The 18,388-nt window shown below is 38.7% G+C and overlaps 2 protein-coding genes across 2 annotated transcripts in view; one reads left to right on the top strand and one right to left on the bottom strand.

Annotated features, from left to right (window-relative positions):
- Window positions 1-3,211: 3,211 nt before the first annotated feature.
- Window positions 3,212-5,012, bottom strand: LOC135428019 (uncharacterized). Its single transcript, XM_064681808.1, has 4 exons — window positions 4,863-5,012; window positions 4,404-4,798; window positions 4,219-4,335; window positions 3,212-4,154 (listed from the first exon to the last, which is right to left on the bottom strand). Exons 1-4 carry the CDS (start codon window positions 5,010-5,012, stop codon window positions 3,212-3,214), a joined length of 1,605 nt encoding a protein of 534 aa, XP_064537878.1.
- Window positions 5,013-7,619: 2,607 nt separating this feature from the next.
- Window positions 7,620-18,388, top strand: part of LOC135428215 (5-hydroxytryptamine receptor 1A) — a 69,274-nt gene continuing 58,505 nt past the window's right edge. Inside the window, exon 1 of the mRNA XM_064682062.1 lies at window positions 7,620-8,326. The gene's annotated coding sequence lies outside the window, so the exon portion shown is untranslated. The remainder of the gene's footprint in view (window positions 8,327-18,388) is intronic.

Raw genomic sequence — 18,388 nt, 5'->3', positions numbered from 1 at the left:
GGGATTCTGCGAAAGATACGTCTCCATGAATATTTGAAAAAACATCTTGGCAAATGATTTTGAGACTTTTCGGACGTTAAACAAAAAAATTCGTTAGACAATTTTTTCACAACTGCAGGTGGAGTTATCTAAAACAGCTTGCACCTTCAGACAGTTTTCTAGCTCTATCGGCTTAGGCTCTACTTTGATCACCAATCAGTTAGTCAGGACAAACAATTTTATATATATTTATTTTCCAATTATCTTTTAGCTTATTTCATTTTTATGTATATGCCCAGCTTCCATCACAATAGACATAAATGAATATATCATGTCAGTCTCTGTTTGTTTGCTTATGTCTCTGGCAGCACACTTTGATGAAGCTGTAATTGTTGATTTCCCAACTACTTTTACCAGCTCCCATCGATAGATGGCGCTGTTCCTTATTGACTTTGGCAACGAACTGCAGCTGCAGCTGCTCTAACTGCAAACACGAATAACGAAAATTGCGATGCAAGCATGTCGTGACAGTGGTGGGACGATGGCTGGGGGGAGGGGGCAACAATTTACAGTTATGAAAAGCGGTGCCAACACAATTGCAATAATTTAACTTCCGTTTCATGGCGGCATTTTGTGTTTCCGTTTATGTTTCGCTGCCATTGCCATTTCCGCTGTCCGCCGTTCGCCGCAATCTGTTCGCAGCAGTTGCAACTTGTTGTTGATGTTGTTGTGCACAACATTTTACGCTTCATTCAAGCGCGCGCCCATCGCCACTGACCACACCCCCTTCTAGCACAGCTTTGAACGCCCACGCAACTACAATAGCCAGCGCCAATTGCTTTGGCACCGAAAAACAGATTCAATGTTCCATGTCCTGGTCCATGTTTTCATGGCTTTGGCTTCTGTAGCTGTTCTAACCGAACGAAGTCCTCTTCGCTGTTTTTCCACTATTGCTCCCTCCCCCACCCTCTAACACACACATATAAACATTCTTATACACAGGATACTGTGGACTGCATTCTTCGCAGCCGACGGCATCGTAAATTATTCAAATTTCAAGTCGTAAATAAACGCGCATAAACATAAGCACAGTCGCCGCCTGGCGCTCAGCCTAAGCCTTTGCCGCTGCCGCTGTCCCTGCCACTTGCCACGCCCAGGCAGGACATCGTTCAGATCAGAAATGTTGCGCTCGAGCCGCCCTTACTCCCCTGGCGTCTGTCCACACGCTTGTGGCAAATCGTCGGAATTGTTGAAAGACTTTTGATCTGCGCTGTGATTCGCCGCCGACGCATTCGATGCATAGTTTTAGGCGCCTGCAATTGACATTACGCACAAAACACGAATTATCTGCTTTAAGAGGTGCTCAGACAACCCATCAACTTCAAAGGTAACCGGCTCTTGACATTGATTGGCATTTTGAATGCGCACGTGCCATTTGACGCCATCCCCCCTCCGCATCCCCCTGCCGAATAGACATTTTGCAATCAGCGCTCAGGTGACTTTCATTCGAATATCGAGCAAAAGCAAAAGCATTTGCTGATCTGTCTGCCAGACGTGTTTGTAATGTGTGCGAGATTTTGAATTGAACTACTTGGCATTTGATTGATTGATGGCCTATTCTCTTGTTTATTTTATTTGTTTTCGCACGCTTTTCAGCTATAAATTTATTTTGCAGACAGATCAAGTGTGAAAAACCTATTTAGATTAAAATGGTGTTTTTTTTGTTGTTTTTTTGCCGTTTTCCTAAATTACAGCCAATTTATCGATTATAATAAAATGTATTCTCATTAGTTGTACAAATATATAATATCGCATGTATCCTCGAATTAAATGCTTAAATTATTTATTCGCTTATTTTTTTGTGCATTTGCTGTTGTTTATCAACTTGCTTTTTAACAAAAATATTCTATTTCAAAAAGAGACATGGAAAAATCAACTTGATTTTCAAATCAGAACCCATTGAAAAAGTATAAAGGGTTATGCAAATATATGAAACAGTCAGAAAAGGGCATTTCCAATTACATAAAAGATACATATACTTGATCACGCGACGAGCTGATAGGATTTAGCCATGTCCATCTGCCAGTCTGATTTTTTGCCTGTCCGTCTGTCTCGGAAACTACAAAGTTAGAGACTTGAAATTAAAAATACATATTCCCCTTTGCCATACACAACACGCGTTTATTACCACGATATATAAATTTGCAAGTTTGTTTTGTTAAGAATAACTCAAAACTATTAGATCTAGATACACAATATTTAGTATGAACACTCTCTCGTATGGTATATATAGATAAGGAACATTTCACTTTGTGAATGCCTCACTACATTTGTCCACAAATTAAAAGAAACGAGCAAGTAAGGATATATTTAGCATGCCGAAACCCTCGTTTACATTTCCCTTTTGTAGATATGTGAGAATATTGAAGCTCGTTAATGCAGAGTTTGAAAAACGAATATTTTGCCATATAAGATACTACTATTTGACCAATATTTCCTAAAGCAGCTATATAAGATAAGATTTTGTATATATATGACGATCATAGTGGGATTTTGTATAAATATGACGATCATAAGGGTAGCTGCTAGTCGGGCACTCCCGCCTGAAGCATTTAACAACTTAAACGAAGGTAAGTACCAGTATTTTTATCAAACTCGGTATCTTGTTTGAATAGTGTAAAACGACAGGTCCGACGAAATACGGACAGAAACGAATATGCACTCTTACTCTTTTGCCTACAGAGTATAATACAAATTGCTATTAATTGCTTTATATACGAGCTAATAAGGGAACCAAGCAAATAAATGAACGAATACAAATGGGTATTACATAAAGCTTATTTTCAGATAATAAATTATACGCAAACAAAAAACAAAAACTCATATCTAAGACACGTGCGACCTTTGAGCGCCATTCCTCGATATCTTTGTTATGAATTGTGCAGCCGTTATTATTCAAAGATATCGTAATTGAATTGATAACTGATTTTCAATAATATTATAATAACATTTTACTACTTACCATATCAGAGTCACTTGGACTGTTGATCTGAGCCACATCGGAAGAGGAAAATTTGTTGTGATAAAGATATTTATTACGCATACGTTTTTTTTATATTATCTAGAAATTTCTTTTTATGCAATTAATTTAAACGAATAAATAGGAAAACTACTTCCAATATACTATATACATAGATAGGCGTCGAAGGCCTTGAGCGCGCCCAGCGCACGCTTACTTCATGCGCGCCTCAAACTCCTCCCTGGCCAGACTTCTCATGATCTTACCATTCTGGTTCCTTGGTATCAAATCCACGAACTGTACGCCAGAATGGAGTTGCTTGTAGTCGACGACAACTCGCTGGGCGACATGGTCAATGACCTGCTGTTCGGTAAGCGAGGACCCGGACTTTTTGATGACCAGGGCGCCAGCTGCATCACCATATCTGGTATCCCGCACACCGACCACACAGACATGTAGGACATCGGGCAGCTCGGCGATGATTTGTTCGAGTTCATTGGGCCAATAGTGCTTGGACTTGTACTTGAGCAGATCCTTCTTGCGATCCACGAGATATAGATTGTTGTTACTGTCAAAGTAGCCCAGATCGCCGAGATTGATCCAACCATTCAGCAGGGTGGCCTCCGTATCTATGGGATTGGCTACATAGCCTAGCCATTTGGAGCCAATGTCAATGAGCACCTCGCCGACCTCATTGTGGGCCAGTTTGTTGCCATGCTCATCGATAATCCTGATGCGCATGCCCGGAAAGACTCGACCCACTGAACTGCCCAGGCTGTGATCAATATTGACCGTAATCGCACCTGTTTCGGTGGTACCGTAAGAGAAGGCCACAATGGATTTCTTCATGAGGCTCTGCGCTCGCTGCAGCACCTGCATCGAGATCCAGCCACCGGTGATGAAGGAAAATCGTATAGAGTCCAAGGCCTCTTCCGTGGCAAGCGGATTGGTGAATACCTCATAGGCCTGCCAGGGTGCCAGCACAAGCGTGGTGGCCTTATACTTCTGTATCATCCCAATGAACCTCTCTGCATTGAAGCCCCCATCGAATAATATGCGTGGCACCCCATAGAGTAAACCAATTGCGATGGCTATGAATCCCGTTGCCCAATCGACATTCGCGTGCGTCAACAGCAGATCTGTGCTTTTGCAAAATCTAAGAGGAGTGACATTTGAATTAGACCAGCTTATGGCATACAAATCTGGTGTGGCTATCTTACGGGGCAATTTTGGTAACATGCTTGTGGGACAGGGCCACCGCCTTGGGCAGACCCGAGGTGCCCGACGAGCACAGAATGAGGGCCGTCTGATCGCCATTCTTATTCAATGATGCGGGTCTGGAAGATAAAGAATAGGTAACAATTAGTTTTGGGCAGCCCCTTTGGCCCTTTATAGTGCCACTCACTGAAATAACTGCTCCCCAGCTACGGGGTGCAGCAGATCCTCAATAGAGGGCACACCCTCTACACGACCTGTCAGGGTTACAATTTTGGGCGCCCAATCCTTAGTGACTTCTTTGATGCGCTCATAGTCGGAACCATCGCAGAACATGATCTTTGGCTTTGTCACCACAAAGAGTGTTGCCACGGTGGGGGCATCTCGCGTGACATTCACCGCATGGAATGGCGTTGCATTGAAGAAACAGGCCACAACCAGGGGCCCCACGTAGGTGCTGGAGCTGCCAATGATGCCAACGACATCCTCTTGCGTCAGCTTCTCCCGCCTCAGGTATAGAGCCAAGCGTGTGCCCCATTGGGAGATTTCCGCATTGGTCACTTTGCTGCCGTCCGAATCGTTGATCTAAATCGTGGTAAGCAACTAATTAAATTTGAGCTTCTTCTGTTAAGTGGGCCATGGCATTTACCTGGACAACTTGATTGGGCCAATTCCTTAGGGCTGTGTAGAATACTTCACCCACGGAGCAGTCGGGATCATAGTATGGACGCCTTTTGATGCCACTCCAGGTTTTAGTCTCCGCATCGTAGAGCGTTGGAAACAAAGCTTTAGTTGCCATTTTGTCTGCCTCAATGCAAATCAAATAATGAATATCTACAGTTCAGCGACTGCCCTTATATATCGGAAGACTCCTCCTCCTTTCCATATCATATCATGCGTAATATATTGATGCTCTACTGATATGAGGCCAGCTGACTTATTGGTTTCGGTTACTAGGTAGATCCGCTTATCCGCATATTAAAAAGATTAGCTTTCCACATAATTTTATCTAAGGGGGTTCGCCTTGGCTAATACGAACTCAAATACCTTAAAAGTCAGCTGATGTTTGTTTGTACTCGAATTCAATTCTTTCTGGGAATATGCGCTTATCTCTTCCCGCTTATTTACTTAACCTGTTGTGGCTATCGTCACGCTTTTTATTGAGTCAGTTTTCTATTTGTGAACTATAGATTACAAATTTTGACGTATATTTTGTGATTAAACGACCAACTGGATATAGTGGATATAGTTCGGCAATGAACTTCACTTAAAATTTACTTAAATCGAAAGATTCGTAAACGATTCGTTGGTTTTTACTATATATTCTCATTTAATTTAATTTGTTTTCAATTTTTGAGCTGTAGTCAATAAATAATGCAGAAAAGTTTATAATAAATTAAAAATCGCTCATAAATATTCTACCTACTAGGTATTATTTAAACATCTCCTTCCCCATCTTTGAAAGTAACTTCAGTGTAATTATCATATAAGTTACATAATAGCAACTATACATCCTTCCCTTAGTTATTCGCTTGGTAGAGATCAGAGGGTATTATATTTAAAACGCTTCATTAAAAGAATTTATAACTAAGTTTATACCATTTTAAAAATGTCTATAAATTTTAACCGTATGCGGAACGTATTTCTGAATCTAAATAGTTCACTTAATACGTACATTTATCATATACTTTATAAACCCATAAAATCATAGCTACGGCCATTTCCGTTTTTAGCTGAGTTACAAATACTGTGCAACATTTATCATAACATTATTATACTTAAATTAGAAAATTGTATGAGCCCTAACGAATCTCCGCCATGTTTAAACAGAGATTATATCGAAATTTTAAAACTGCCTTTTAATGAACAAAACTAGTGCAGTTGGGTGCTAGCTTTGAGTTTTATTGTTATAACTGTAATGCTATGTCCACCCTAGTAATTTATGCACGCCTCTCTTTCATGAGTTCCCCTCCCTCCCGCACAAAACAATGTTGATGTTGCTCGAATTGCCCCATGCTCTAGGTCGAGGGGGGCTGCGCTGCATGCATACATTAACATCAAATTACGCCCAACAACAACGGCAATTTTTACAAAAAACTCTTTTGGAGCGCGGCAAAATGAACACAACGAATACTATTATGTAACATAGTACTATATGAAAAGGTCTGACAAGGCGAGCTCTGAAATTGGTATGAAAATAAAAGAATGCAAATTGGACAGAGTTCACAGTTCCTTGGCTACTTAAAGGCCACGAATCGCGCATAGCTTTAAGGACTATTTGCCACAGGACACAGTTAATTTCAATGAAATTAATGGAATCTCTATTCCCTGGTTTCGGTGGTTTTGGTATTGGTTTTGGTCTCGGTCTCGGTTTCAGTTTCGGTTAGATGACCGCCGGGCAGCTGTTGTCCATTGGATAATTTGCTTTGTCAAACGAAGCAAAAGTCACACCATATTGACAGTTGATAAAGCATATAATAATTATACACACACGTACACACACACACACACACACACACACATGTGCAACTCCCACAACACAAAATGTGTCTGTCTACCCCATACTCAGTCAGTTAATTGTTGTTGATGTTGCTCTAAAGGGTTGGCAGCGCGTGATTTTAAGCTGTTTGCCTTTACAATTTAATGTTGTTGTTTATGCTCTGGAATGCTTCTGATTTGTGGTCTGTTTGCCAAGATATCGAGCTAATTAACGCGCACCAGCTCGCAGTTTGTAAGGCTCAAATAACAACTACAACTATAACTTTGAACTTACACGACTTTTTTTAAATTTAATAATTAATAAACAAATTATAATGGTAATAATATTAATTCAGGTTTTTATTTATAAAATGTATTAAATAAACCAATAAAACTAAGTAAATCATTACATCGAGATCGACAAAAACAATGCACATTTTTGTGCGTCACACATGTGTATAATTTATTAAAACACTTCATGTATTCAAAGTGTCCCTTTTTAAATTCACATAAATATAAAAAATGTATACACTTATTATTAAATACAGTATGCAATGCATACAGTGTATGCATGTCACTTGTACAGTGACATTGGGCAAACATCGCACACCGCATTTACTAGTGTTTTCCCCTAACCAAAGCGGGGGTCGGCGTCCCTGACCTTAGTCAAGAAGCCAAATTTGCGTGCTGGCGTTATCAGCGCGTGTTTTCACGCTTATCACACTTGTTGGAGGCGCCACGTGCTCGATGCTCTCGATGTCGACCTCCGGAACTGTCATAAATCTTGCATACGTGCGGAGCGCATGCGCCAAACGTGTTCCAATGCCAGAGCGTTCCGCCTGGCCGTTAGAAACATCGCGCCATTCATAAAACCGGGCGATGTTCTTGCCGCGCCAAATGCTGCATCCGGGCAGGACGACTGGTCCTGGTCCTGGGACTTGGGCACGGGCAAACAGTTTGCGGTGATTCCTAAGACGGAGCGGTTGCAACAACGGCAAAAGATATTTGGTGAACGATAAAGTTGAAACTTAGCCAAATGTTGAGATGTAAGCGAACTCAAGACGTATCAAAAGTAGATAAATTATGCATTAGCGAAAACATTTGAAAAAATTAGACTATATACAAAATACTAGTATTTTTAGCAAGCCAGTTGGCCAATTCGGAGCAGCTAAGTAAATAATAAGAATTGTTCCGATATAAAAGTTTCCGTTCAAGTGTTGTTAAGTGTGGCAAAGTTAGCCGTGAAAGTTAAGTGCGCTCGTAACTCGGCCAGAAATTGCGGCAGTTGCCGTAACACGTTGCCACAACTGAAAACTTTTTTTGGCCAGCCTCTGTCAGACAGAGAGACAGGCAGACAGCGAGACAGCGGGACAGGCAGCTGAGCAGTTAGCCCTTTAGTTGCAACTGCTGTCAGAAGCTGGCGGGCTAACATTTTCCAGTTTTGACAACAAAATTTAGTTAAACAACGCAACGGTGTCGTGCGCGACCGGATACGGAAGTGAACTTGCCGCAACAATTTCGGGCTGAGCTGCTTCTACCGAGCTCCGACCAACAGCCAGCCAACAGTCGCTTGACGGACACACACGCACACACGTACACCACCGACAACGCATACGTGAGCGTGTGATGTGAATGGTAAGTGCAAGTGCTTTATGCCATGACTAACGGTACAATTTCCACCGGTTTGCACCGGTTTGGTTTTTTGCGCTCTATGAAATATATTTTTTTTTGTTACTCAGCCACCTACGAGCTGCAATTTCTAGTTAGTTGCTGCTGTGGCTTTGGTTTGCTTAACAACGCTTGTCAGTGTTGTCCAGGCTGCTATTTTTGTTGTACTTGTCGTTGTCGTTGTTGCCTAAGCCCTGATTGCTGTTTTTTTTGCGGCTGTCCTACAGGTAGAAATTGCAGCCACATTTCTGCGTGTTCAAGCTACAGAAAATGTGAGTTATTGCACAAAACCATAAATTTAACAAAATGTTGTGGCCATGTTCGGAATGCAGCTGGCATTTCACATTTATAATTAGCAGCTGACTCTTGAAGCGTAACTCATTTAGGTGGCCTTATTAGCCATGTTTTTAATTGATAATGTGTTTGCCAAATCTTTTAATTTGTTTTATAAAATTGAGGTTCATGGACAAGGTGGAGATTTAATTTAAATTGTTGGCTCATCAGATAAAGTGGTCGACAATAGAAAAACTCTTTCATGTCTGCGAATTACTTTAGAATTTGTAAACTTAAAATTTGATTTATATAACAAAAACAAGAAGCTATTGACTATTTCTTAAACAATAAAAAAAAAAATGAATATTCATACCATTTGATGTGAGGTAACATTTTATTGAAGCCAATTAAAATCAAAAATTGTTTCGAAATATCTTAAAACGTTGGCTTAGAAAGATTAATCTATTAAATTGATAAATGCTTGTCAACATAGCACTGAAAAGAAAAGACAAATATTTTTGAGTTTTATTTGAATTCGTCTTATGGAGACGATTTAACTAAGTAAATAGTTGTGTATGTTCACAGCACATAAAAAAATTCTTTAGTAAATATTTGATTGTCACTTTTTGAATATATCACTGAAATCGTACGCTTAATGCAATATAAAATCTTGGTTAAATAAAAATTGAAAATAAAAATTGAAAAGCAAAAACAAGCAAAAAACGAGCAGAAATTTAAATGCTCAGAATGAGCATTTCATTGGTTTATTATTTTATTTATTTCACATGGCATTAGAACCGATGACAAAAAATATTTTATGAGGAAAGCTTTGCTTTTTCCAAGCACGAAGGTTTCTTTGCTGCCATCACCCACTCCTAATCCTGTTGAAAAAATACATTTGTGAAGTTGGTGGAAAAAAGATGAATGACAAGACTTAAATCGCACAAGAAAAATAAATAGGCATATGCAAAGGTAAGAAATTATAAGCAAATCAAATTAGAAATGTTGCTGCGAAACGACTTTTGATATATGTATGTATGTAGATGGAAGCACTTCAGCAACATTAATTAATAAAATCATAGAGCATGCAAAGTAAAACAAGTGTCTACACTCAAATTAATTAAAAATCTAAAAATATCAGAAATTGCCAGAAATTTAAAGATGCCTATAGAAATGTTGTGCTATTTCTTAGACATTTGCATGTGCCGAGTGTCCTTTGTGTGCCCTGTGCGTGTGTCGCGTGCTGAGCTTGTTATTTTTGGTCTAATTGTTAGTTTATTGCTGCCTTGTGTGCCGCCTAATGGTCCAAAATGAACCTGAATTCGCACAGGCGTCAGCTCCAGGCCCAGTTCTGTTCGGGCCACCCATAAATATGCTGCAGGCTAGAGACCACAGCGCTACGACTTACCGCCCCCGGCACGGCTTTCCAGAAATGGAATTGGTCCAGTGAATGGGCCGAATGGTCTGCGTGTCGCATCTATAATTAAGTGAATATACTTGTATATAGAGCATGCCCAGCGTTGTTGTGTCTGGACATAAGGAGATATTTTATGCTGGCACTTGCTGAAATATGCACACAGCAAATATTTTGGAAGCGCCATGCTGGTTGTCTTGGGTGCGGTCGCAACGCCAAAGGAAATTTTCCATTGAGAATTTAATGTCCTGCCCTGAAACTGATATGCATTACATCCGAAGACCTCTTCGTACTATGTTGGACCATGTAATTACAGAAGTTGAGTTAATTGCATATGTCTCAAGTGTTGTTCAAGTGCTGAAATAATCTTCGATATGGTCTTATATTCCTTACTTTTATAAACTCTTTAGGTTGCCAATAAAAGTTTATGAGTGTGAATTTGTTTTTAATGCTTCCTAGAGAGTAAACTCCTTCGGATTAACATTAAAAAGACTATGAAAAAACTTTTTCTTTGCACTATGTGAACGCGGGAAAGTAAATGTTTAACGTCAGCGAATTGTTATACAAAGTAAAAGCAGGATTTGTCAATATAATAAAAGCTTTCAAAGTCCATTTTTTTATTAATTTTTATATATATATTACTAGCGGGTATAACCCGGCCTTGCCCGTGGCACGTATGTTATAAAATCTAAAAAGCTTTGAAAATGATTTTAAAACTGATCGGACGGGAATCAAACAACTTTTATGCAAATCGGAAAACTCTTAAAATTCACCAAAAAAATCTTAAAAATGCATTTTCCACCGAAGGAGTTTAGATTTTGCCAGAAATGTGAAACACGTCTCTAATGATTTTTCTTATAGACCTTTGGAAATAAATTTGAACACAAAACGTCATCCACCAAATCTTCGACCCCCATTTGCACCAAGGAGGGATGGATTTTTCGAAAAGTGTGAAACACCCCTTAAATGAATTTGAACAAAGATCTTTGAAAATAAGTTTGGGGCCGATCGGATGGTAAACAAAAAACTTTCATACAACCGTTTTCCGCCAATTTACCACTGTTGCGGGTGGAATTTCCCAAATCGCTGAAATACGTATTTATTAAGTTCTTATGTAGAGCTTTGAAAATAAGTTTGCAGCAAATCGGACACAACTTAAAACTTCGCCCAAAAAATCTTTAAATCGCATTCCCTCCGAAGAAGTTTGAATTCTGCGAGAAGTGAGAAACACGTCTCAAATGATTTTTCATATAGATCTCTGGAAATGAATTTGAGCGCGAAACGTCACCCACCAAATCTTAGACCTCCATTTCCACCAAGGAGGAATGGGTTTTCCGAAAAGTGCGAAACACCCCTCAAATGAATTTGAACAAAGATCTTTGAAAATAAGTTTGGGGCCGATCGGATGGTAAACAAAAAAGTTACATACAAACGTTTTTCGCGATTTTTCCACACTTGCGGGTGGAATTTCCCGAAACCCCGTCTTAACGTGCACCTACATCACATAAGGTATCTACAGTGAAAATTTCAGCTTCCTAGCTCTTATGGTTTGGGCTGTGCGTTGATCACCAATCAGTCAGTCAGTCAGTCAGTCAGGACAAACAGTTTTATATATAGAGATAATTAAATATTCTCCAAATAAAAGAAAATAACAATGATAGCTTACTGAAAACAATATTTACTAAAAATAATTGTGTAAATATTCCAAATTCATGCCCAAAATTGGCTCACTAGAATAGCACAGTTGTCGAAAAATCCTAATTAGAATTGGATAAATGATAATTATTGACTAAGCTAAGTAAGCGTGTATGTACCTAAATATTAAACGTTCGTAATGCGACACAGAGAAGAAAGTAAAAATTGTTTACTATCAAGAAAGCAACAATAGAAAGTATTTTAATAAAAGTTTCTATGAACTCCCATGGAAAACTTTTTTAAATTTAACCGACAAGGGCGAAAATTATGGAGTCCGAATCTGCTTTTGTGGTTAATTACACAGTCATATATATTCACAATGATACTTCCAATAACTTCCGTCGAAATTACTAATTGGCACTTCAAAGAACACAGGATCAAATATGACAAATACCTTACGGGTCTGCGCACCCATAATAAGGATACCAAAATGTATCGAGGCTGGCCAATTAAATTATGTGTAATATATGTATATATGATCAAATGTATTTCTATGACTTGAACCGAAATCGACCTTTATCATTGTCAGTGGACATAAGTAATGTGTGCATCTAAATATGAATGACAAACAAAACTGTCTGATGCTCAATAAGTAAATTGCAGGACACTTAACTGTGAACACATTAAAGTGAACGGCCGACAATTGAAAGTATATCTATGTCGATTCAGTATGAATTATGGCTGCTGCCAAATGTAATAGTCGAAAATGTAGTTATTATTGTGTCCAAAACAGTTTTTTAAAGATTTCAAGAAATCTTGGCAGAACTAAGCATCAACAGCTACCAAAATTTGAACAAAAATGTATGAACATCAACAGATTAGATGACATAGCATTTAAGATTGCGCACAACAAACACCTACTGCACCCACTCACACACACATACTAACCACCATTTTAGCTAAGCTAAACGCCTTCAGGTATGCTTCAGTATTTATGCTACTACCATGACTAATTAGGAGTTGAGTTTAAGCGTGCTAGTGCAGGATCTATTAGTGCTCATCCAACTGACTAAAATAGCTTCCTAAGCATGCACCCACACACACACAGCCCTGCTAATAGAGCACATACACACACATACGTATACACTCACGCTCTTAAAACAACAATAAATAAGACTAAAACATCCTTAGCGTATGTTTTTGCTGCGATTTGTTGTCGTGTGTAATTGCCAGACTCTGTCAGACTCTTTGCTATTCCCTCGCACACCATGCACACGGATATATGGCCGTCTCGCGTTATGTACTTGGTATACACAGGCCAAATAAAATAATTAATAAACTTGCCTTGAACACAATTTCAACTTTAATACATTTTGCAGTTAACTGCGAGCCATAAGTATGTAATTTATAAACCAACCACTACCCTCTCCCCCAGCCAGTTCCGTAGTCGTAGTCTGATGGCAATTTATGTAACTCTTAAAGCAGATGCAGTAGTTCATAATATGAAGAAACTCATGGTGCATTTCTGGGGTCAATGATATAATAATGCGTAGCAAGTCAGCTGACTCTTGATAAATGTGGGCTTAAGTGATAATTATGATAAGATGAGCGCAAAAAGAGCACATGATGAGGTCGTTAAAATACTTTATGGCCAAAAAGTTGAAAGAAGATGTTCCTGTAGAAAAAAGATCTGTATATGAGAATATTAATTTACAGCAGATGGAAGATGAACAGACTAGGTCAAATTAATGTAAGCCAATCTAAGCTTTAAAGTAAACTGGAAATATATAGAAATTGATATACAAGAAAAATTATGGAAAAAATTATATTTATAATAAGAGATAATTACAAAGCACAGAAGTTAGGTTTGTACAAAAATTAAAATATATTTGTACTCAAGAAAAAGATATTTAAACAACTTAAAGTGCTCTAGTCGGGTATGCGCGAATTGGAGATACCTATTTCTACCAAAAACGCACGCAATCAATAATTTGCAAAGATTAGAATTACCATTTGGGTTCAGGATATATTTAGGAAATGAACGTCGACAACATCAACTGGAGTTTCACATAAATGCACCCATAGTTGATGGAAATATTAAATGCACCTATGTTCATTCACTCACACATTCGTACAAGTACACAATCAAAATTCTTTTAGCTATTAAATGATTAAAGAAATTCAACTGGCAATTTTAAAAAAATTAATTACCTCTACACCAAACGAGGCAACTAGTTGCCATCGCCTCATACCTTGCCGCCGCACTAGCATTTACACTTTTACGGAAAAAAGAGCTCAAATAGCAGCAAATACACACAGCATACAGTACAATATAATCGTACTTGCATTTTTTATTCATAGAATATGAAAAAAAAAAAATGAAAGTATGTAAATATATGGATATGTATATTTAAAATGTCTACACTTGGCATTAACTGCAACGTGGCTTGTCAATATGACCAAAAGTTTGCCTTACTAACTTCATTGTGACCTAACCGATCTTGGTAAAACTGCAGTAGATTTAATTGTGCCATAGAATTTGCGTATATACACAAAAAGGCAACATTCCTAAATTTATGACTGTAGATTAAACAGGAATGTTTTATTTATTTGATTATATAAAATTACTTAAACTGTCTACACTAAACGAAAAGCCACATTCGACTCTAGTTTTTAATAAAGGTATTTAAATAATTTTAATTAATGGCATTGCTTTTAGCCTAAATACTCCAATTTATCACAGTAAACTCTAATAAATCCTAAACAAAAAATGATTATTATGCATTTTTATTGCTTACTAATTGTAATGCAAACATCATAAATCACAGAAATAATTTAGGCATTTAGTTTTGTGGCATTTTCAGCTCAAAGTATTTCGGCCAATTCGTGTTGTCTAATGCCAGAGAGCTTAACGTGTCCCCAGTCCCCAGTTTTAGGCACACTATGACTATGTACCCTATACTAAATCTTACTCAAGTAGCATAGCCATGTGATAAATACCTCAACTAAAAATAAAACGAAGAAGAAATAAAGCATAAAACGCTTGCAAAGGGAAATAAAGCGGCGATAAATTCACAACAATAGCCGAGAGGCTTTTAGCGAGAGCCGCAAGCATGAAAAAAAAACAACAACAACAAGAAAATAGTCAAAAAAATCAAGAAAAATACAAATGAAGGCATGAAAGTTATGGACAGCAATATTTTTAGTCTGGCACTGTGGGATTGTTGCTGCCTAGACGCTGACACCAGGCGGCAGCTTAAATAAATAAAATAAATGAAAAATGTAAATCAACACTCGTCACACACACACACACACACACACACACGTATAACTCTATATGTATCTATGGCCAGGACAATAATTTGCGGGCGCACACATACTCAGAGCCACATACACACACACACACATGAGGCGAATATATGTATTTCTCACTCCTTCAGGACCTCTCATTAAATTTGTCTGTGCTCGTTGACTTTGTTATTTCCAGTGGTTAGTTATTTGGTTTTGTGCGTAATATGAAATCACGACAAAGCATTCATTCAAGTGTTTTGGATATCTGGCATAGCAAATATTAAATTATGTCCGCCGCCACACAAAAGGTTCTAACGAAGCATTTATTTTATTTTTGGCCATCCTCACACTCTCCTCTATTTGGCCCATGTGTATCTATGTGCTTTATTGGCCTCTCCCTGGGGTACAAACAATAATTCATCAATATTAAATGCATGACTCTTGAAAAACCAAAATTAATTGTATCATAGAAATGTGCGCAGCCAAAAGTTCACTGGCAGAAACAATAAAACAAGTAATACTGCCTTAGATGCAAGCTTTTGACTAGAGGATACTCTGCATGCAAGTCGAAAAATACCTGATATACCTGCAGAAAACTCTCAAATATATCCTTTAGAGCTAGATAGAGTGTTTGATTCCTATGATTCAACATATGATGAACTCCTAGTTTGTCATCAACGATGGGAATTAAAAAGTGTGCAACTTCTCATATTATAATATTATGAATTGAAAGTGTCGCCCGCAGCATGCACAATTCCAAAATAGCCTGTGCATCACTTCTATGGCTACAGGGTATGAAAAGACAATATTTATTGATTTGAACTGGCATTTGTCCTCTCTTTGTTTTTTTTTTTTTTTTTTTGGCAGCCCCATGCAATTTGTGCAGTATTAGATTGTTATCCGCTGTCAGCTGGCTGTATTCATTGCATTTTAAAATCAGCAAGTTTCTGTATTTTACCTCAAACGTTCTTTTGAGAAATGTAATAACCGCAAGCAAGTCATTCACTGCCTGTAATTTAGGCTAGATGCACCGAAGGGCACTATGTATTGTATATATATATATATATATTTATATATATGTATATATATATATAGATATGTGTATGCATGAAAGAATGGTTCGCTTTCAGGCGCTGTATACATCGGCCCTGCAGGCATTTCAATTAGGACGCATTCGTTGAGCAACTTCATTTCCTTTGGCCGGCATCACGCCGGGCAGGGATATGGCAAGGACAACGAGAATCTGTAGTGCCTTTGACTGAATGGTTGAGGATGCTCTTTTTAAAGAGCACAACTCCAACACTTGATGTAATTTTGTTCATTTTCAGTTTTGGACCTGCGAATGTCCCGGCCGTGCGTCCTGTCGCAGTCGCAGACACCTCTTCATTTATTTGACAAAAATGATGGGGGAGGGGGTAAAAACGTGCAGCCTTTGTCCGAGTCCTGCCCACCTGGTTGTCTGTCCTCCCTTGTTCCGGCAAGTGGACAGTTGCCTTCGTTGGCATTTATATTTTCCTTTTTTTTTTGTTCGCGATTCCCTTTTTTACAGCTGTTTATAATTCCGGCTGAAATCTACTTCATTTCATCAACGTCTTCACGGCATCTTGCATTTTTGAAACGAATTCAGCTTCTACCACTTTTTCTTCGTTTATTTTTTGGCGTCATCTTTAATTCCATTTCGTTTTCACATTGCCCAAGCTCAGCGCCCGATGCTATCTGTCGTACTGGCTCCGCGCTGCGACCTCTGTCGGTTGCTGGTCATTCAATTTGACGCCACATTTATTCACCTTTTTTTTGGTTTGCTCTTTTTTAAACAGTTCTCACTTTTTCTCGCACTTTAATTACTTTGTTACACTCTCTACTGGGCCTTACCCTATGCGTATACTTAATCTATGTTCGTATACTCGATGTATATTGCGTATACGCAACGTGTATTTAACTTTTGGGAATGTGTTAATGTTGCATGTCCCTTGGGTGCAAGCATCAGCATAATCTAGCCCTAAGTTAGGTCGAAACTTTGGCCAACATTTCTGCAACTTGTCCGTTGATATCTCTGGGGCAATTAATACTCGCACTTGTGCTGCTGTTTTAGCAGCCCGTTGAACCAGAAAGAAAGGAATACGCAAATCGCAAGCGAAATTCCCAGTTGAACGAAGTTCGACCTGCACACTAGTTGACCACACTTAAAATTTTCGAAATGACAACTCCCCTAGGGCTTCACACAATTATACATCATTCAAAACAGCACGACCCTCGTTTATTCCCAGAACAAAATGTCATGCTTTCCGCCTTTTGTTGGCTTCTAAATGCTTTCCATGCCTTCCTTCTGCTCCTCGGGCTCCTTGCTCCTTTTGTGTGCAGCTTCCGTTGGGTGGCCCTCATTGTTTTGACTTCCGCTTGGTGGTCGAGTGCCTGTGTGATGCGCTGTTGATGATGCCCTCGTCCCGCAGCCCGCGTACCAGGTCCCATGTGACGCTCCAGCGGCGAACAATAATAAACGCCTAGCTCGACTGCATCTTGTTTGTTTGCGTGCTATTCATAGATCTCTATCTGGATCTGTGTCAGCATATAGATTTAGTGCTCCATTACAGTGGACATCTGGGAGCCCGCTAACCGACCGTCCAGCCGTCCAACTGTCCAACCGACCGACTAACCAACCGTCAAACCCTACGACTGGCACTTTATTTGCTTAGCGCACTAGTTAAATTGGGCAGACAAATGTTTAAGTACCCCTAACCCTACCCCCTACACACACACGCCACCCACCTCACACACAGAGCTAGTGCCAGTTTTATTGGTTGATTTTGGTTTTTTTTTTTTAGTTTCTGTCGCTTTTGCGCTTCGTCTAACTTTTCGTCCATTGGCTTCAGTTAGTTGTAATTTTTTTCGGGTTTCCGGTCCGTTGAGGCTTTCCGACTGGCATGTGCTGATCCCACCAGCCAAAGGACTTTGCAATTGGAGGTCACTCGTTTGTAACGCTTGTTTGCCCAATAAACATTTATTTAAGTTGAATAACTGAGAAAAATTATCGCTTAAAAGCAAATTCGATACATACAGCCATATTTAATGTGTGTAGTTTTGGACAGCAAACTTAGAGTTTAATAACAGCTGTACTTGATAGTTGGCTTGGGCATAAGATATTTAAATAGTTACTCTAAAGAAATGTAAACATGGAGTATTTAATATATTTAATATTCATTTAACCTAACTGTTATTGTTATATGTTTAGGATTTTTTTTTTATACACAAGTTACAACAAATTTTATGAATTACTGAGTACTTTGTAGTTTAATGTTAGATTAGTTAATCTTTTGCACAGCAATGATACTTTTTGGTTTACCAACAAACTGAATATTTTTTAAGATTTAAAGCCGCTTTGCAAGATAATCCCTCATAAGAACTTTACTTATTGGTTG

Source organism: Drosophila montana, unplaced genomic scaffold, assembly GCF_035044405.1.
Source record: "Drosophila montana isolate Dmon_TW-CO22-7 unplaced genomic scaffold, ASM3504440v1 contig_2438_1, whole genome shotgun sequence".
Classification (NCBI taxonomy): Eukaryota; Metazoa; Arthropoda; class Insecta; order Diptera; family Drosophilidae; genus Drosophila; species Drosophila montana.
Note: the sequence above shows the minus strand (reverse complement) of the source record. Positions and strands in the feature narration are given on the sequence as shown.

Coding starts and splice junctions, on each gene's coding strand:
- LOC135428019 (XM_064681808.1), bottom strand. CDS start 5,012: ATGGCAACTAAAGCTTTGTTTCCAACGCTCTACGATGCGGAGACTAAA. Junction 4,799..4,862: donor GGCCCAATCAAGTTGTCCAG/GTAAATGCCATG, acceptor ACCACGATTTAG/ATCAACGATTCGGACGGCAG. Junction 4,336..4,403: donor GCTGGGGAGCAGTTATTTCA/GTGAGTGGCACT, acceptor TTTATCTTCCAG/ACCCGCATCATTGAATAAGA.